At 28.3% G+C, this 21,981-nt stretch overlaps 1 protein-coding gene across 1 annotated transcript in view; it reads right to left on the reverse strand.

Annotated features, from left to right (window-relative positions):
- Ncam2 (neural cell adhesion molecule 2) overlaps positions 1-21,981 on the reverse strand; it is a 233,167-nt gene that overhangs the window by 27,968 nt on the left and 183,218 nt on the right. The window contains exon 15 of the mRNA XM_076866974.2: positions 21,262-21,442. Coding sequence (XP_076723089.1) covers positions 21,262-21,442 — 181 coding nt within the window. The remainder of the gene's footprint in view (positions 1-21,261; positions 21,443-21,981) is intronic.

Consider the following 21,981-nt stretch of genomic DNA (forward strand, 5'->3'; position numbering starts at 1 on the left):
AAAAGACCTAAATATTTTCATTTATGAATATCTAGGAATTTTATTTTCATTGTTGAATTTCATAGTGATACCTAACATATTTTCCAATCCTTTGGAAGTGTGTAAAGGGATATATAATGTTCCTTACAGGGATGATCATATCCTACTAAAAATATACTTAATTACTGAGTAGTTTTAATTAGTTAAAAATTATATGTGTTTGGACTTCAGTAATTTTCTTAAACAAATGGAGAATGATAAATGTGTATAAATCCACATAAAACCACATATATTTTTGTAATATACTTTAAGTACTTAGGAAAAATTTTTCCAAAATTATCTATTTTATTTTATTTCAATTATACAGAATGATGGGTTTCATTATGACCTAATACACATATATAAAAACAAAGCTTGATCAATTTCACTCCCCAACACCCATTTCTATATATTTGAAACATGATATTTAGACTCTATTTTTTCAGATAGTAATCACAAATAGAAAAAAAAAATTTGATTCACTGGGGTTATAAAATTCACTTGAATTTTATATGAAATCACTGACATTAGTAATCTGTGAATGATGTGACACCATTTTAATTTATCTGAATACTACATTTCCCTTCTGTAACATGAGGAGGTTCTTCCAACATTTATGCTCTCCAATGTGCACCTCCAAATGGATGGATACATTGAATTTTGTTTTGTATTTAATTTCCCTGTATGAAAAAAGAATGTTTGAACATCTGATGCTTCCAATGTCAACACTCACTATATCAATTAGAAAGAAGAAAATCATGGCAAATTGCATGAGCAAGGATGATTAAAATATGATGCTCCTTTTATTCAAATTAGGCTACAAACTCTACAGCAACTATGATTGGATTTTAAAGTTTTGGCCCTCTCTAGGGCTACTTTTAAAAATACTTCCTCTGTACATTTAGAGATATATTAAGTGTACCTTCCCAACTAAATTTTAATTTTAAGTGTAAAAAGGTAATATAAAGTATTTATATTCATAAATATGCAGTGCACTTTAAAAATATCAAAATTAACTTAGAAAGATGATATATACATGACTAGATTTCTAATATCTTTATTTTTTTACACAGTAGATTGTGTTTTTACCTATCTGCTACCCATGCACTATCATTGAAAATATTTAAATAAAATCATTATTTTATCCTTGGTTTTACCATTGATAAAATATCAATTCCAATACTCACGCATTCTAAACAAACGCTCATTTAAAATCATGTATGAAAGCCTTCTGAGAATTAGTAAGCTTTACATAAATGTCATTATTTATTTGCCATACCTATCATTATAGTCATTTTTATTTGTAGTACCTTCTTGTTATTGTTTATAGTACTTTTTAAATAGATTTTCTCTATTTTTACCTAAACAGTTATGAAGTGTAAATTCATATTTTACAACTTCTAATTAATTTTAATTACTTTTCTTTTTTTTTTCTCTTTTCTTTTTTTATTTATTTTTTCACTGCTGGGTGCTGCACATTTTAAGTGCATGCTCTACTCTAAACTATACCCTCAGTCCAGAAAAATTTTGAAATACATTTGTTTTTGATAAACTCTCTTTTTAAGGTCTACATCATTCCATTTTTTAGATACACATTTAACTATGACCAGTGGAGTAGACAAAGGGGAATGAAATGAAGGAAGGGACAGGTGGGACAGGGAAAGGCACTGAAATGAATCTGTCCTAACTTTCCTATGTACATATATGAGTAAACCAGAGTGAATCTCACCATCATTCACATCCACAAAACACTGATTTAAAACAAACAAAAACCCACCACCAACAACAATACCACCAACAAAAATTGTATAATTAAATATAAGAAAGATCATTTGAAAAAAGGGTGGGGATAGGGAAAGGAAAAGGAGAGGGGGAACGGAAGTACTGCGGACTGAATTAGAACAAATTATATTCCATTCTTCTATAATTATGTCAAAACGAATCCTATCACTATGTATAACTAAAAAAAAAATATTTCTTAAAAAGAGGATTAAGTACTAGAACCTCCTTACAATTGTTCATAAAAGTGGAATTTTTTAACTCAAAAAAAAGAAAATAATTAAATGTTTAAAATATCATTTTTTATAAATTTATTTATTTTATTTACAGTGTAAATTTTATTTTTGGTAATTTCCTCACACTTAAATGCAATTTAAAAAACATTTTTGGTCTTTGTATAACCAAACTAAAAATAAATGACTGCCATATGATTATTAGAAATACTTATTGCTGCTCAAATGTGATGTTGACTTTTGTTCAGTACGGGGTAGATGTATTTTTTTTGTATACTCTTTAATTATAATACATTTTGTCTTTCTAGTGCATCATTATTATTTTGTTATTGTTACAATTATATTTATTTTATTGTTTTTTTCAGACAAATCCTTTTTAAAAAGTAGAAAACAAGATAAAAGCTTTCAAAAGGTAATGCAAAATGGATCAAATTTGCCTCCCTAAAATAAAGATTATGTTTCTTTCATGTCTTCATCTTTTAATCTGCCATCTCTTAGAGCATCATATCATTCATTAGATTCTTAATAGTGTATTTATGTTTTTCAGTTTCCTCATGAAATAGACTTAGTAGCAATTTTTTAAGTTCACTGAAGTTTATGCTATTCAGATATAAAAGGACAGAGAATTCACTGAAAACTGTGTGGGCAGAACATGTCTTATGTAATTTTCAATGAATATTTTAAAGGTAAAAATATTCAATGGTAATAAAATCTGTAATCATTGTTAAAAGAATGTTGTTATCCTAAAAAAAAGCTACAGAAATCTTAATAAATTAAATACTGATGTATAAAAATTTTTTAAATATTAAAAATAAATTTACATTATAATAATGAGTAAAGTCCATATTGGTATGAAATTATAATAGCTTAGTCTGAGAATTTTTAGTTTTTAATATTTTTGCAAAATATTTCTTTCTATTTTCAAATGATCATATATATAGTTCATAGAGTTTTATTAATGGGTCTAGAAATAAATTGTAAAGTTCATGTGAAACATTAATATATTTAAGTTGAAATTTATTTCTTATAAATTTTTAGTTTCCTTTATTCTTTTATAATAGTATTAGCAGTGTACATATATTATTTGAGAGATTTGAAAACTTCAGTTTTTAAATATTATAGGTAAAATTTACTAATAATGTTTTTAATAAACTTTCATAATAAATTTATTAAATACATTTTTCTAAAAGAATACATTTTAAAATTAATGTACCATTATATAATAAGGATTGATTGTCGCAGAACATTCTCAAAATATTTACTGAGCAATGACTATGTATGAGAACAATTGGTAATTGCTAATATTATATAAAACTAAATAATGCAGAATCTTTGTCCTAGTGGTGCTCAGTAACAAAAGAGAAGGTAGGACTATGAATAAACTAATACAGGAACAATCTGGTGAATCCCTTTCAGGGGTAAGCAGTTTCACCTCCTATGAAGATCATGTAATAGAGAGATTGACTGCTTAGAAGGCATAGGGATGTTTCATTAAACGGGTGAAATCTGAACTGGTCTGTCTGAAGTTCTGGTCAGAGAAGGGAATAAAGGCTCTTCTAAGAGAAGCAAGTGGTGTGTGCAAAGATAAAGGGAGTGAGGAGGTACTTTTTTGAGTACAGTGAGGAGATCATGCAGGGGGAAGTGCTGCCTACACATGGGGTGAGTAGAGTGAAAAGATACAACATCTTATTATTTTATATTTTAAGTATGACAGGGTCAGGAATTTCTTTTATGGGCAAGAGTAGCATGATCTAACTTGTGTTCGAGGAGGGAGTATTCCAGAACTGTACAAGGTGGTCAAGATGCATGTGAAGCAGGAAGAGAAGCCAAGTGGTGCCAAGTGGAGCCTGAACCAGGAACTGGAGTTCCTGCCTGTAGACAAGGAAAAGCTGCAAGCTGCGGGAAGCTAACCATAATGTTTTAACAGAACTTGATTATATTTGGTAAAGTCTAATGTGGTTATCCATGTATATTTTAAATCCCCAGGCTGCTTTCAGTACATTTTTATAAAGTAATCTTGTCTTTTATATGGACCTATTTATGTGCACTCAGATGAATAGGCTCATAAATTGTAAGCTCTTGATACAGACAACCCATGGCTTATTACCAAAATTTATTTTCTCACACCGCTGCTTTTAAGGGGCATAAAGACTCTATTTTCCTCACTTATTCTTCTCCATTGTGTCTCTATTCTCCAGTATTCCTGAGAGCTCATCATAATGCTCTGTTACATGTATCACTACTTATTTTACATATAAATGGCAGCCCAAACCTTTATTTCAAATCACTTTGCACTACTTGGAGATAGTATTTTGTAGGAGGGAGAATTAAAAAGGGAACAATGATCAACCAAACTATTTTTATCCCCTTTAATATCTGTTTCAGGGCAAGAAAATCTATCTTACAGAGGACATTTGATTTAGTAATGTATATTGTTTAAATAGCATTTACATATTGTTTAAATAGCATTTACATTTAAAATTATATACTTTTCTCATAACACTTTATTTTCCTACATATGGTTGTATACTAAGGGAGAATTATAAACTAAATACACTTTCAAAGTATCTTTTAGCAGTCTGATGTTACAAAATATCATATTTTCTCACCCAGTGATAAATTAAGTTAAAAAGTTTGTACTCATCATTTAATTCATCACAATGTTATTTGAAAGCTCAAATAAGAACTAGGCTGATGACTTTCTTCTATGGGGGATCATAATGTATTAGAAGGTGTAAGACACACAATTTAGAAAGTAGTGTGATTCATTGCTCTCCTATTGGCAAAAACAAACAAAACAAAACAAAAATCAGAACAAAAACTTGGGATAAGTATAAAGTTCATGACTGGTGGTAAGAAAGCAAGCTAGAGAATACAATTGAGAAAGTTTTGAAGAGTGAGAAGAAACCTTCCATTTTATGGCAGAATTCAATTTCTATCACCAAACAGCATGAATAAAAAAGAGGTATAAAAATATAGGTATACTTGTGATTAGCAAGTATGTACAGATATTAAGGATCGGATATGGGAGATGAATGGTGGGAGCTAGGCTTCATTAAGTGACGGATGTGGAGGTTAAGGAGAATGGGTTTGAAATTTAACATGTAATCAAATAAATAAAAAAAATCACAAAGTAGCAGTGCCAACAACAACAACAAAATTTAGAAAGTGTGATCATTTAAAAAAAAATGGTAGGAGGTCATTAAATGTGCTCAGCTCAGGAAACAGAATCAGCTGCAATTTTAAGAACAGTTAGTAGAGGTCTGTGCTATAGCAGTGGCTGTATAAAGCAGCTACTCTTACTTCTCTCTTATCCATGCCCTTTTCTTTTCCATAGTCTATATAGGCATGCCAATTTTCTAACTTATGTTTGGTTTGAAAGGAGAGGAAGCAGTTAGATCCAGCCTCTTATATGTGATCAGAGATTGAAAAAAGAATAATAATTAATTTCCATTAAAATAGTTTAAAATGCACTGAATACCTGAGTCTAATATTATAAAATTATATTACATGTATGTGTGATTATGTATAACTATTTTGCATACTTTTACTTGGAATGACATTTTAAGTGGTCCACCATGTTAACACTGCTATTTAAATATCTTCCCAATATGCCTTAAGATTTTAGTATTTTTTAAATAACACTGTATAAAAAGCAAACAACCTAAAATATAAATAAATACACTCTCTAGAAATTTCTATGCAAATCTTCAAATTATTGATATCATTTGATGTGAGAAAATAAGAACCGAAATTAAAGAAAATAAACTGTGCTAATTTGGGGCGGGGGGAAGCATGGCTGAAGACAAAAGAGTAGAAAACAGATTTCTTGTGGTAAACATTTCAAAATTACTGAAAACTTTAGAAATTATATTTTAGAAGTTATTTTAACAAATCTGGAGCAATAATAAACTATGAGAAATTTTGGAATATGTGAAGTCCTTGAACAATAAAATACTTATTGTCTTATCTACATTGAATATCACATAATTAAATATGTGACAAAACTTCTCCTTTTAAAAAAAAAGGAATAAAGAGCATATAAAATATTTTCTATATCTTTCTCTCTCTTTTTTTGAGGGGGTGGGAGTACTCGGGATCCAATCCATGGGTGCTTTACCACTGAGCCACATCCCCATTTCTTTTTAATTTTGAGACAGGGTCTTGCTGAGTTGCTGAGGTTTTTATCAAATCTGCGATAAACCCGCCTCAGCCTCCAGAGTTTCTGGGAGAGTAGAAGTGCTGCACCACACCTGGCAATAAAGTTGGGCTGTTTTGGTTTTTTTTTTTAGGTACTGGAGATTGAACCTAGTACAAGCACTCTACCACTGAGCTAGATCTCTTAATTATATAGTCAAATTCCTACTTTTGAAGTTTATTCCTACACTGGGCACTGTCTTATCCGAGGAGTCTTCACATCTGATGATATGTATTGGAATGCATGTTGGATGTGTCTTTTTCCCCATAAGAAAAATGTAGTGTTTATTGGCTAGTAGGAAGGGGAGGGAGCTTTGTAAATCTGAATGACTTGATCTGAAGAGATACTGGCCAAATTGGTTAAAGAACTGAATGATTTAAATGTTCTTTTCTTAACCATTACCTGATCCAGTTCATTTTTCTGTTACTATAAGTTTTTGCATTTTTTAATCATATAAGACTATAAATGCAAAATAGAGAAAAATACATGGATGGTTTATACTCTTATTCTCTTCGGAATTTCTGATAACAAAAGTTTTAGTTTCAGATATTAACTGTAGTGTGTGTCTTAGGGACTTCAAATTTCTAGAGTTACGCCAAGGGGGAAAAATGCTTACATAATTAAAACTATATGTTTTAAACATGTTAGTTCATTTATAATGTCTCTTATTATATGGTTCACATTAATTAGCACATTTTATACTATCAGCTATAAAATAGAAGTATAGATTTTCAATTTACTTCAAAATCTATTATGGCAAGTAACCAAGATATCCCTTAGTAGGTAAATGGATAAATAAATGAAGGTACATGAAATATTATTTATGAAGAAAAATCTTATTAAACCATAATAAAAATACATGGACCCTAAATATATATTACCTTAAATAGATATTACTAAATGAAAAATTAAAAGCTTATTGAAAAGGGTGCATACCTTCTGATTTCAAATTATGAAATTCTACAAATAGCAAAAGTCACAACCAGTAAAATGATGCATGCTTACCAAGGGTTAGAAGGGGAGCTAGGGTGAGTAGACAGCACTAAAGAGGGTACCCTAATGGTTGGTACATGTCATTATATATTTGTCCAAACTCAGAAATGTAAAATAGCAAGAATGAATCTTGGTGGAAATTGTGGATTCTGGGTGGCAAGTTCCATTGTCAAAAATGTATTGATGTGGTGTTTGATACAGAAAACAGTAAAGCATGAGTAATGTCAAGAGATCTGTGGAAATCACCTTCCTTTCAATTGTTTCTGTGACACTAAAACAGTTCTAAAAATTAAAGTCTATTTAAAAGGACAAAAAATATTATGATGCTTGAGTGACTTTAGGGGAATGACTTCCATGCATGTGTTGACTGAGAATTCTATAAAAACTAGGTTCATTCTTTCATGTCCTCTAGTAACTAAAAACACAGTTATGTATTAATAATAAACATGTATGTCTTAAACGCTTTTAGCCTTGCTATTTTATATGATGGAACTCATCAGAAATCTATACCATACTTTTCTTTAGGAAATATTTTCTATTCCTTCAAATAAACTTCATGACAGAGCTGGTCAATCACAGATCAGTATATTAAAATCCTAAACAACATTTTAATTGTTTTCTATCAAAAAGAACAGTGAAGCAGAAAAGTTTTCTTGTCATTATTTAAGAAACTCAGATAATTTTGCATTTAACATTCCGCACAGTATACATATCTAATTCAGCCTCTGTAAAAATAAGAGAAATAATAACCCCTTTAAGATTTAGTTCATGGATTACTGAAAGCAAATGTCAATTTGAGAAAATAATTTTTATTTCTACTTTAACAATATGGAAATGAAAATATTCTTCTATTTTAAATATTTTATAAATATTTTCTCTTTGCAATTTTAAATAAGAAATGAATAAAGAAAATTTATAAAAAATTATGAGTGTTTAGCCTATATATTTTGACTTCTTAAAATGGAAATAATAGATACTGAAGTAGAAACACCTAATTTTTTGATTGTACTAAGTAAAAAATACCATTTTATAAAACTAGTATAAAATTACCTATTTCTACCAATAATATAAGTTCATTCTTTTAAAATATTACCATAAAATGGATAAAAATAAGAAAAATGATTAAAATATATTGGATTCCACAGATATAGTGTATATTTGTTCACACTGATTATGGGAAATGAATGTATATAATTGTTTGAGTCAAAAAAATAACATTTATCTAATAGAAACAAATTGATTATACATGGTTTTTCCTCTGACACATAGTGTTTTCCACAGACCAATTAAGAAAATAGCAAAGAAACTAGGTAAAGACACAAGACCATATAATTTATAGACTACAGATATACATATGCCAAGTTTAAATTATTTAATCTGATAAATATATGAGGAAGATATCCCAAGTTATTTAACTATGTCAGTGACTTGTTATTTGACTTCTCTTATTTTCGGGTTTTGATTTGATAGAGTTTTTAAAAATAATACTTCTATCTTTCCACAAATCTCCTCTGAGTTTCTTCACATACAGCTGAAAATAATAGTTATAACAATTTAATGAAGGAATAAAATGCTTAACAGTTACCAAATAATTCCAATTTGAAATTGCTTGGTAATGCACCATCAGTAAAAATAAAAGTAATAAGAAAGAAAAACAACTGTTTTTCTCTAGGTGCAGTAAACTTTGGTCAGTATTCAAAAGTGTACATATTAATATTCAAATACAGGTAGTACATTAAAATTTCAGTATGAAAGCATACAAATATTTTTAAACAGGTGGTAGATAGATAGATGATACATGATAGATAGACTGGAGTGGGCTGTTTTGGAATAAGAGATGAAGCATTTTTTAGAAGTAATTTCTAGAATAATTCAAATCCTGCAAACAAACATTTCCTTTTGTAATTTTTGCACTAATTTGTCAATCTTTGTCTAGCAATGAAACAATTGATTGTGTTTGCATGATATTATATATTAGTTTCCAATTCATGTCTATGACTTTTTCACTATTAAAATTATTTGAAGAATTTCTGTAGTGAAAAGTATCAATTAGTATCTAGATCAGGACTTTTAAGAAAATGTTGGAAATGGGTTCAAATGATACATCTGTAACATGTAAACTGTTCATCTTTCTACATCTCGCCAGTCTCCTCTGAAACATGAGAGAAATACTACTTCCAATGGATCTTATGAAGAGTGAATGATATATTTCATTTAAGGCATTTCCAGTGTAGGATATAGTTGCTGTTCAAAATACAAACTTATTATTCTTATTATATTTCAGACTTCCAAAGCCATTATTTTTGTTTCATACTTTAGCAGTAGATGAGTAGAGAATCTTAGTGATTTTTACAACTATATTACCATGCTGCCCAAAGTAAAAGAAATTATCATGCATGAACCAAAGTAATAGGAGAAAAATCACTTTAGGCATTTATGTCTGGTTTTATGAACTTTTGCCAACAATGGGTATTACTCAACAATCTTTACATTACTGCCTGTATTCACTATGTTCATGTGCTTTATTAAAATGTTATCTGATTATTTTGGCCTTCCAGTGTGATTATTATTTTTGAAGATAACCTAGAACCAGGATCCTATAAACAACACTGGGTATGTTTCTAAACTTTTTCAAGAGATGATAATTATAAAAGTCAGAGGGCATATTTGTTGTCTAAAATTTGAAATCATTCAATGAGTATATGTTTATTACTATTTCCTGGCTATGTAAATAATCGTTGAACTGCTGATTTTGATCAAGTTAGAAATGAAAACACACAAGGACAAAAAGGTTGTACCAGTAATAAAGAAAACACATATAACAAAGCTTTTCCTCAGTTTTCTTTATTACAACATGGAGACACAGAGGTACAGAAAATAAAATGACATTTAATATACTATGAAACACATGCATAGGATTACACATAGTGCTGGATATTATGTTGGAGGTTTTAAATAAGGATGATACGGAGGACAATACACTTATAACATGTACATTTTTTTCAAAATAATCTGTGATGAAAACAAATGCAGTTATAGTGATCAAAAATAGTCATTTTAAACAGAAGTGTTATACATAAAATCAACATAAGATATGATAAAAAACTTCTTAAAATAAAATTATGAATTGTGTATGTTATTTCAAACAGTAGTTTTCAATGTATACTTTTAGAGAAAAAAAGACTAAGAATTATTTCATCGCAGCTACTTAATACATACATGAAATGAAAGTGAACTCATTAAAGTGATGCTGTTTTATATTATGCAATTTCTGCAATGTGTAACATTATAATTTATTACCTAAAAGGGATAATAAAGATTAAGTGAACTTAATTTGAGCATATACAGTTTTTTCAGAAAGTTAGCAATATACCTAGATTTGTTACAACCAACATAAAATTAATTCACACTTAAAATGAAATTAGTTCTATTTAAATTAATATATATTTACAAAGTAGATAAAAAGTCTATCAACAAAGGACATCAGATATAGTTTTCATTGTCTCAGATATATCAAAAGAACATGAAAAGCATGCACTTTTTATTTTCTTGGATAATGGCACTTTGTAATTAATAAATTGACCTTATAAAACAATTCCACTTTATTTGGAGCATTTTAGTGACAGAAAGTTTTGACTTAAAAATTAGTTAAAAGCCAGGAGACATGGAGACTTACAACATTGTTACCATCCTCATCAGGTTCATAATCTAGACAAAATGAAAACTAAAAGTATTTGGAAAATAAAGTACCAAAGTCAAACACATTTAGTGTAATTTAAGAACAATTAAATTAGATTTAAACTAAATGTATGATTCCTTAGATAAAATTCAGATTATTTGATGTGTTCATCAAGGTTTTAAATAATATAGACTAAGCAAAGAGCATACCATAACTTTGTATTTAAGAATTTAAAAAATAACTTTGTATTTAAAAAATTAAAAAATGTGAACTCCAGGAAACTTTAATTTTGATGGTAATTTGGAACAGAATTTATTAACATGTTAGAAAGATTATTTTTCTTTAGTTAACTTCAATAATTTAAATAGTAATGTTTTATGAAAATTCAGATTATTAACTATAAAGTATTAATACTTAAGCAGTTTGTCTATGACAACAGATTTGGAAATGGACTTGTAACCAAGTTCAATTAATTTTGTAATCATTGCAAGAGTTATTTGTATAGCATTTATAAATTCATTTACTTGAAATATGTAAACTTGAGCTACTTGCAAAATATATTAGACTTGTTGGAGATTTTATAACATATTTCTGTAGCATTATTAGGCCAAGACTTTAAATTTTACCAATGATTAATAGAAAAAATAATAGTAAAACTAAATCTTATTTATTCCTGGTCAGAAAAGAGAGATAGATAGAATGACAGGAAGGGGAGAGAGGAAATAGAGAAATAGAAAAAATAGAATAGAAAAAAAATTTTAAAAAGAAAGCTCACTTTATTAGGACTAGTTTAAAGATTGTTTAAAGGATGTTATATTATACCTAATAAATATGAACCATATAAAACACACAAAATCCGACTATTATTTCCTTTATCATTCTGGGTCTTTATTCATTCAGGGAAATTATAAGATAACAAATAATAATATTTAATCTAAGTAATGTCATAGTTGATTTATTTCAAATTAATAATGCTACTGATAGTATAACTGAAACTACCAATTTTGTTTCAAATTTTTTGTAAAAAATTTCAAAATGTTACAATAATCTTAAATTATCAGAAATATTCTTAATTTACTGCAAAGTGAAAGTATTACCACACATAATATTGGCTGTTCTTTTTCAAAACTAGACCTAAACATACTGATTATATTGATGTCATAAATTTCTGTCTCAAATTGCTAAAATATTTGTTAATTAAAATGTTATTTTCTGTTCTTAAGTAAGTGTATTAGGATACTTTTAATTGATTTAAATGTGTTCATCCATATTCAAAATTATGTGGCTAAATTCTTTCATGCACAATATATCTTGCTGAATAGAAATTAATAACCATAGATCTGATTATACATAATTGGAACTAGCTGGAATTTTTCTTAAGTTTTAATTTAAGTCAAACATAAAAAAGGGTATTCTTATATGAAATACATTTGAATTAAATGATTATATTTTTCCCAATTAAATCAAACTATATACCTTGTATACTATTATGCATATTATTAACTTTAATTATTAATTTAAGAAGAAATTGTGAATATTTTAAAAGTCTAATTTATATTCAAAAAATGTTTTGTATATGTTTGTTATATCTATATATAAAATTGAAATATGCACATATAAAAAGTTAATCCAATGTTCAATACATTTATGTATATTTAAATTCTTTAAATATTTGAGATATGTTAGGAAAAGTGAGAATAAAAGGAAAGAAATGAACAAATGGATTAAGCCATTGGATACTTAAACCTTTTTCATGTCTACCAGCAACATATATATGTGCATCTACATGATGTTTTTGAAAAGACTCTAAATACATAAGATTATACTAACTCCTAATGACCAATAGCATGGGGATAGAAAGTATTGAAACTGGCAGTTTATTTGAGGTCTTTTCATGTGAGAAAAATTTCATAAGGAAGAAAAATATACAGCTATCTCCTGGACATACTGTGTTAGCACAATTGAAGCATCATGGTGAATATTTGTACCTCATAATGATCTGATAAATAATTTTAGAGTTTTGATAGGGAATGAGGGACCATTAAGATAGATAAAGGAAAGGAGAGTATAGAAAAAGTTTGGGAGCCAAAAAAAGGAGATATTCTGAAATATGTAAAATAGATATCCTGATATTCCACATACTAATAAGAGCAATTATTATTATCTCATGCAAAAGTAAATTAGTTTAGCTCTATAACTGGTATATATGATAAGAGAAATGATTTAAATTATTTTAACATTGGAAGATATGATAAAACATCATTAGACATAGATACATATTTCTGACTACAAATAATTAACTCTATACTTACCTTAATACACTAGTTCATATTTATACAAATTAAGACACTAAATTGTATTCAAGAATCCACTGAATGGAAAAACATCATTAGTTGAAATTATAGATGTACTAAAAATAATTTTTAATTTTTATGTATTTTTTATGAAGAATCACATTAATTTAGTCAGATACTGATGAAATAAACTGTCAAATTTCATGGTTGCATGAAGGAAAGGTAAAGTTCATGTAATAAAAAAAATTCGAAAATGCTTATATTATTAATAGTTTGAAATAATCATACAACTTATAATTTCTAAGGTCTCATTTATTGAAATGCAGTAAGTTCATTATTTACAATTTTATGCTCTCTGATTTCTCATGAAAATGAAGTCAAGCACAATTCTGTTATTTTTAGATATCAGAATTTTTTTAAAGAATTTATGCTTATCTCAAGAGATGAAAAATAAGCATTCACCTAGACTATACATTTCTCCAAAGGACAAATTGTTTATTTATGTCTGAATTTAAAAAGATATATTCTTTGATCTTCAAAAATTCTACAAGCACATACCCCTTAATAAATTATTCTAAGATAACATTTTTTTAATTATTTAATTTTCTTTTCCAAACTGTAAATATTACAGTGCATTTCTATGCAAATTTGACCTTGAATTTTCTTTGGGTCACTATTGGTGACCTTGCTTGGTGAAATGTCAAATTTCAAAATAAATCATCTTAAATTATTAGGTGCATGTTCAATGTACTTCAAAAATAATAGTTTGAGACCCTAATTCAAAATAATTTCCATGTGACTTTCTCAAGATCTTTCTCATGAAAATATTTGTAAGTTATTGAAAGTTCAAGTTAGATTATAATGAATAAGAAAAAAAATCCTGGAAGTTTTATTAAAATTCCTTTCTTTTGCAACATTTTATACATATTAATAATGAACATATCTTCTATAATCTCAAATATCAGAAAATATTGCATTTCCCTGGACACCCAGGGGTCCAGGGAAATGCAGTAACTAACTATGCATGCTGTTAGAACAGAAGAACTTCATAATGGCTGAACATATAATCTGAATCCACTGAATCATACTCAAACTTTTAACATACTCAAACATTTATTCTGGGGCAATTACAAAGAAATATTTTCACTTCATGAAAAAATTAATTGGTATTAAATTTTAAAAAGAAGCCCTATTCATATTTATTCCTTCTGATATTTTATATCAATAAAGAGAAAATATTTACAAAAAAAGAGACATATATGATAAGATACCATGTTTATGTTTTGTGTAAATGGTGGACACTATGAAATTTTAGAAATGTTCATTTAGTTAGAAGTTTACATTTAACAATAACAAACATCAATAGAAATGATTAACAATTATACCAATCAAATTATGATTGGACATGGATATTAAGTTGCATTTGCAAAATAATCAAATGAAAAAAGACTAGATACAACACATAAAGTTTAAGTTCTAAGTACAAGTGACATGATACTTAACAAGGTCAACTTTAGAAATCAAAGAGATCTTTAGTGTAATGCATGTTATTCCATGAAACTGGTAGTAGAAGAAACAATTCTGTTTGAATTTCCTTCAGTGCTTTCTGATAAATTACCCTCACAAAATGGTGACAATTTGGGTAAGAGGAAAAGGTCTAATTGCTCCTGTGTTAACATACATGCATGATTAAGAGGAGTTTAGAAAATCTTTGACTTTTTTTAGATTAGGCTTGTTAGTACTATTTTGTTTTTACTTTGAAGGGCACAAAAGGAGATATCATATAACATAACAACAACATTAAAATATGCAAGACAAACTTATGGCTATAATGAAAGAAAACCCAGCAGCATTCAGCTGCCATGACTGGCTTCCATTTTCACCTTTATTCGCTTCACAGCATTTATCTGCATGAAGAAGATTGTGTTTGAAGGTAGAAAAAGAATAAAATAATTAAGAAAAAAAGAATAAAGTTACAAATATGAAAATAAAGGAAAAGAAAAATATGACAGTAGGAAAGAAAAAAAGAGAAAATAATTAATGCAACATTAACACATAGCCATCAACAACTACTAAGATTAAATAACTTTGATACGAGAAGAAAATGATTAAATTGTTTATAAAACGTTTCTAAATTATTGTAACCTATTAAAAACGTAGATTGGGTCAATATCAGTAAGGTCTATTTCAGGTTATCCAGACACTAGTTCTATCATTGATTCTTTAAATGTAAACTCACATTTATAAGTTGAAAATACGAATTATAAGGGACAAGTTACTAAGTTATTTCCTCTGTTACTGGAAAATTCACAGCCCTGTCCTAAGTAGGAACTTAATAGATTCTGCAAGATTTGGGGTGACTTTTCAACCACAATTTCTTAGAATGTATATTAAATAATTTCAGTTACATTTAAATAATATATTAATTACCAAAAAATATAAGTGAAAATTACCAATTCACATAATGAATATTTATTTGCAAAAAATAGAATATAGGAGAATTCATTTAATTAATCATGTACATATTGTGAACAGATATCATTGAACCTCTTCTACAATAATTTTGAAATCAATGGCATGAAAGTAATTTATAAACTTATTTTTTCACTATGTATTAAAGCAATGAAATATTATTGTGGGTGTGGTATCAATTCTTGATGGACAATTCTAGAGAGTTAAAATAAATTTCTCCATGGTTAATCGGATTTTAATTTCAATATTGCTAATGTCTTTATTTTATACTAAAATGTAAATTTCATATAAAGATCTGAGTTATTCACTCATGAAAGATTAGTATTGTTTTGAAATAGTGAAGGTCAGCAAAATTATTTTACTTTATAGTTCATTAGAAGTACAACTAAAGAGTCCATAAAAATACCAATTAGCAATATTTGTTAGCAATTGACTTCTTAGTGGTAATTCATATAATTTCTTTTTTAGCTTGTCAATTTTGAAGAACTAGTATGTGTTTATCACATGTCTCCAGATGATAGAATTATTTTACCAACAGAAATTGATAATGTAAGAACTGAACTGCCCCCAAATTATATGAATAGTCTAAATTACACATCTTCTCAGTAACAGCAAGAGTAGAAGGAAGCAGTTACTAAAAGGTACTAAGGGCTTTCCTTGGTTAAATACAAACAATATCAAACATTGTAATCCAATAGAAATGATGGGACATTATTTCAAAATAAATTTATCTCTAAGAATTCCTTAAAGTATTAAATTAAGTCCAAGCTAGCAATTTAATAGAACTTTTAGTCATTAAAATTGTAAAACTAATAAATAGATGCCATTCTGTCAATGTCTAGTTTCACAGATAAATTTGCAATCATTTGTCTAATAATTTGCCGTAACCACCCAATATTCTCAGTATTTGTAAAATACAATAAAATAGTTATGCTATATGAATTTTACAAAAGACAACATAATTGATTTTACATGCTCTATTTTTATGTTAATGAAGACACATATTTCAAAATATATACATATTAAATAAGAAGTAAAAATGTAAATATATTTACAATGATAAAATAATTTTAAAATTAAAAGTAAAGACAAAGGGAAAATGTAACCATTAATATGTATACACGGATAAAAACATTTTTAATAGAATGTATAATTTATAAGTGAATGTGAGAAGACCTAAAAAATGGTACTTTAATCCAACAAATTAATGTATTCTAGATTCAGCCTATTGTTTAAAAGAAGTTAAATATGTGTAAACACATATAACTAATGGCTTTTTAAATTTAGGATATGCATAAAACTCATTTGGACGGTATAAAATGCATGCTATATAAAAACAAATTAAAATCAAACTAACTTTTATTTTTTCCAATTTAAATGAAAAGATAGAAGATCTGCTGTTTACCATAGAGAACTAATTTAAGATAGGAGTTTAACACATATTTTATTTAAAAATGGAAAAAACAAACCACATGCCTATCACAGTAGTTTTAAATAAAACATATGGAGATCATTTTTCATATTATACAAATATATAATGTTAACTCTATAGTATTCTTTTGATTTAAAGGCTCCAACTTCCCTATCATGGACTCAACAGTTGCCTCAAGGAAACTACATCTAAATTGAACAATTCTGCATCTATTAGGACATGTCTTGGATGTCTTGTTGGGAGGCCTTTACAACCAGTGGATTCAGTTAGCAAATTCAATAATATTTTGCATTATTATAAATAAAGTATTTTATTTTCCCCTTTTCCAATAGGTTGTATGGAGGTTTTATCATGGCATGGTTTAGAGAGAATAGATTCCATCTGCTAGCTTCTAGGATTTCTTTATCTATGTGCATGTGTGACTTCCTTTGACTATGTGAATGATTTCATCAGACATGAACCACACTGTGTCATCAGCCTTTCTAATGCTGGCTCTTCTGTTTTCCGCTGCTCATCTTCACTTCTTGAAAGCATCAAGTAAACAAGGTATATAAATCTTTTAATCTCACATCCATCCTCAACTTACTACTTTCTCACTAAACCTCTTTAGCAAAGCTGCACACAGCAAGGAAACTTCATATCTCTTTGGTTGAGATCCTGTGAGCAGCATTTGACATATGACAATTTTTTTGTGTGTGTCTTGAGAAAAAAATTACTACCTGCCTTCACATCCAAGACACCATACTCTTTTTTTTTTTTTAACCCCAATAACTCTATAACATTTTAGTATCTTTAGCAGTGGAGAATTTTCGACTTCCAGTATTACAGTTCCTTGGGACTTAGTTCTTGACCTTCTACATAAGTCACTCAGAAGCACTCCTTGAATATCTATATCGTACCAGTCACCCTCTTGTGTTGAGAAAATATCAATGAGTGAATAGACAGCAATCCTTCTTCAGAGCTTAGGCTCTGTTTGTTGAGTGGGTTTATCTTCACCCAGGTTTCATATACCTTTCACTTGGTAAGACTCACAGCCTCACACTGTGGTTCCAAGACAGCTACCTTCTCGTCTCTATACCCGACACCTCAAACCAATTATTTTATGTTTCAAAGTGAATACTAAACTGGTCTTATGGTTGGTCCTCATTCAAGAGTGTTCCCCCTACCCAGTTCTTCACTTCAAGGAATGACGTCAACAGAAATTCAGTTGCTGAAGCAAGAAAACTTAAAATCATCATTATCCAATCTATTAAGGAGGCAGTGTTAGTCTTCATCTATAATGTGTCTGAAATGTAATCACCTTTCTTCAAGCATTCCTGTTCCTCTATCATTTGCATTTACTCATATGAATAAGAGTACTTTATAATGCCTATCAATTTACATAACTTCACCACTTAAAATTACTTCTTTTAGGATTTGTATTAAACTTATTTACACGAATTTTAGAAGTCCTTGTATTCATTTGAAATGTAGATCTCTTTTCAATAATTAAACTCCATATTCTCTCCCAAATATATTTTTTCTAATTGTTGAAGGAGATCAAGTATTTTCTTGATCAGAGATTTCTTCATATACCATACACCCTCTGGAAGGTTCATTCTTATGTTTCATTTAGGGGGAAAAAAAAAAAAACCTTTTTGAGGAGGCAACCCTGCTTAATCCTAACTCTATCATAAAATTCAATACACTTGCCAAATGCTCTCATGACAGACACTACATGGGCACATCTAATAGTTGTGAGCATTCATTGGTATTCTAAGTTATGATGAAATATCTGTCTTCTCTTCTAGTGTGTGTACATTTTGATGCCAGGAAAAAAGTCGTATTCTTCTCATAAATTAATCCTTTGTATTCATCTCAGCATTTGTCACAAAACAGGACTTCATGAACTAATTGTAATGAATATGTGAATGGATTTTGACAGGGCAGAGCTAGAAGTAAATAAACCATAATTATGTGCATTCTTCTCCTACATCTTATCTATGAAGTCTTGCCCCACAAGTTTCTCAAACTGATACAAATCATGTTTTTAGAGTTAATACATTACAATTCATCCTGGCCATTCATATGTACATATGTGATATATGTACATATGTATATGCATATATATGCAGGATCTATATCACTTATACCTGTAAGTGGCTTTTGTTTTCAATAGTTTCTTATAAAAATAGCAGGGATTCTAGGTTTGTTAACAATAAAATGTCAAAAATCAGTTTTTTGTATTTTATCTATAAATTGTTATTAAAATTTACCCAAGTTCATAGAATACCAATTTTCATTTATTATATAATATTGGTAAATATAATGAAGTACTGTGTAATATGCAGATACATGTATACAATGTAGGATAATCTACCAGTGAAAGTAACTTTTCTATCTCCAAAACAATTATCATTTCTTTGAGTAGGGAACATTCAAAATTCTCTGTTATAGTTCTCTATAATATACATAATAAATTGTTATGGACTATAGCCACTCTACTGTGCCATAAAATATTAGAACTAATTTCTTCTATGTAATTGTATTTTGATATCTGATAATGAAAATTGATAATTTCCTCCCAGTATTAACTAAGTTAAACACTCAGGAGGAGAAAATACACTATTGCCAGCCTCCTTTTGATACATTGACTTTGCTTGAAAGAGACTTTTACATCCTGATACATAGAGCATCATTATTACAAACATAATGCATTTAAATTGTAGAGACAGTTATTATATTTAAAAGTCATGAAGGAAAATATGTGGATAAATGATATGACATTCAACCACTGTTATTTAGGTACATCATATCATAAGGGCATTAAATTTGTCATAGGACCTAAAGTACCCTTTAGCATAAACAGATCATTTAACCTCTTAAAATCTTATTCGTAAAATGAGTATCTCTTCCTTGTCTAACTTATAAATAAGAAAGACTGAGACAATGAATGCAGAAATCCTCTGAAAATTAAAAAGAAATTGTCATCACAATATAAGTTATCTGAATTATTTCTAGAGGCCTCTCAGTTTCCAATTTCATATTATGATTTTTAGCATTTATTAATATTAGCAATTATTTTTAAATCCACAGTGTCAATTATTTTTAAACCTTATAATCAACAGTAATTACTTTTAATCAAAATATTAATTGTATAAAACTATTTTAAATTTTATAAACCTGATGTATGATATAACAAATTTATGAAAAATGAGATTAAAGTTGATTTGAAATTAGAAGAAGAATAAATAACATGACTGTACTGACAAGTTTTACTCATATTCTATTTTCAAACAATTATGGACTAATGGTAGTACTCTATGATAATTAGACATAAATAAACCATGATTTCATGAATTAATATGCTGCTGTCATATTTATATGTATACATAAAGAGATTAGACATACAGGTAAACCCACATACACAGGCTCCATAAAATTTAATGCTAAATGTGATAATTAAGAGAAAAATTTTAATGTATGGTCAATATGTCAACTAAAACTTAAATTTTATTTTGAAGCAGGATATATTCTTGTAACATGACCTCTATAGTATGTAACTGAAAAGAATTTTAATATTCTTCCTGTGGACTTTGATAATAGAAATAAAATATAATATGTAAAGATGGATGTAAGCACTACTACCTATCAAAGGCAGAATCCACTACCTTCAAACTCAAGCTATATATCTTTGTGTTATATTTGTGACTATTTTTGCATTGCTGTGTGACATTTTATATTTCTAAAATCAACATCATTGGACAGGGAGAGGTGAGCTCATCTTTATCTTTGGAAAAATTGAATCATAATTGGCATATCTCTCACAAGATTGAAAGAGAAGAGAGATTTTTCTTAGAAAAGCTGTTTTTTTTTCTTTTTTTGGGTCAACAGAAATTTTTCATATAGATTTTCTTCCTTCATTCTCACCCTCCACCTTCTCCCTATGCTCATTTTTTTTCCTCTTCATTCAATTGCTAAATCTGTGAAACAAAATAGCCAACATCCATGACAAGAGTAATTAAAATCATGTGAATGTGATATGTCATAATAAGTAAGAATGATAAGAACCTAGAATTTATATTGTCATTTATAAAATCATATTTTGTTTATTGAGAAAAACCAGATGGGTCATAAAAAGATGATATCATACTTGCATTAAGAAAAGATATGGTTTTGCTTACCTTTAATAATGTTGGGCTTTGGTGGCATGCTGAACTCATAAACTGTTGGTTCAGAATATCCTAATCTGTTGGCAGCTGTAATTTGAACTTCATATCCCATTGTCCACTGTAGATGCTCCAAAATAATGTGATCTTTATTTCCCTGCACTTTCTTCTCTAGCCACTGGTCTTCCTTATCTTTCTGTGAAGGAAATAAAAGTATATTTTGTAAATATTAATAAAATTGTGATTTTTAAAACAATTAATTTTAATATGAAACAAGTGGACACATTTCCTTATGCAGATGGATATATGAAGTTGCTATGTCAATGAAGTTAGTATTATTTTTATCAACTATCTACATAAAATGTTATGCCTGTAGTACCCAAGTTATAATTTTATAATTAATGTTGGATAATCCAGTAGTTTTTCATTCATTGATATTATTTTTACTTTAAGTTTGTATATATTAGTTGAGTTTTAGTTCACTTGGATGATTATTAAGAATACTGTGAACTGGACATATGAAACAAAATATATACAAAAAATCTTATATGATCCTTAAAATATTTGCTAGAGACCATTAAACTTTTGGGAGAGGAGTCTTGAAATTAAAGTCTGGATATCATTACAGATTATATTACCACTGTTTTCTTAATGCTATGATATTTTATGACTCAGAATGAGACAGCTTAGAAGAAACAATTAGCATAAGAAAATTAAAGAAAGTTATTTCTATTT

The sequence above is a fragment of the Callospermophilus lateralis genome, chromosome 10, assembly GCF_048772815.1.
Source record: "Callospermophilus lateralis isolate mCalLat2 chromosome 10, mCalLat2.hap1, whole genome shotgun sequence".
In the NCBI taxonomy this organism is placed as follows: Eukaryota; Metazoa; Chordata; class Mammalia; order Rodentia; family Sciuridae; genus Callospermophilus; species Callospermophilus lateralis.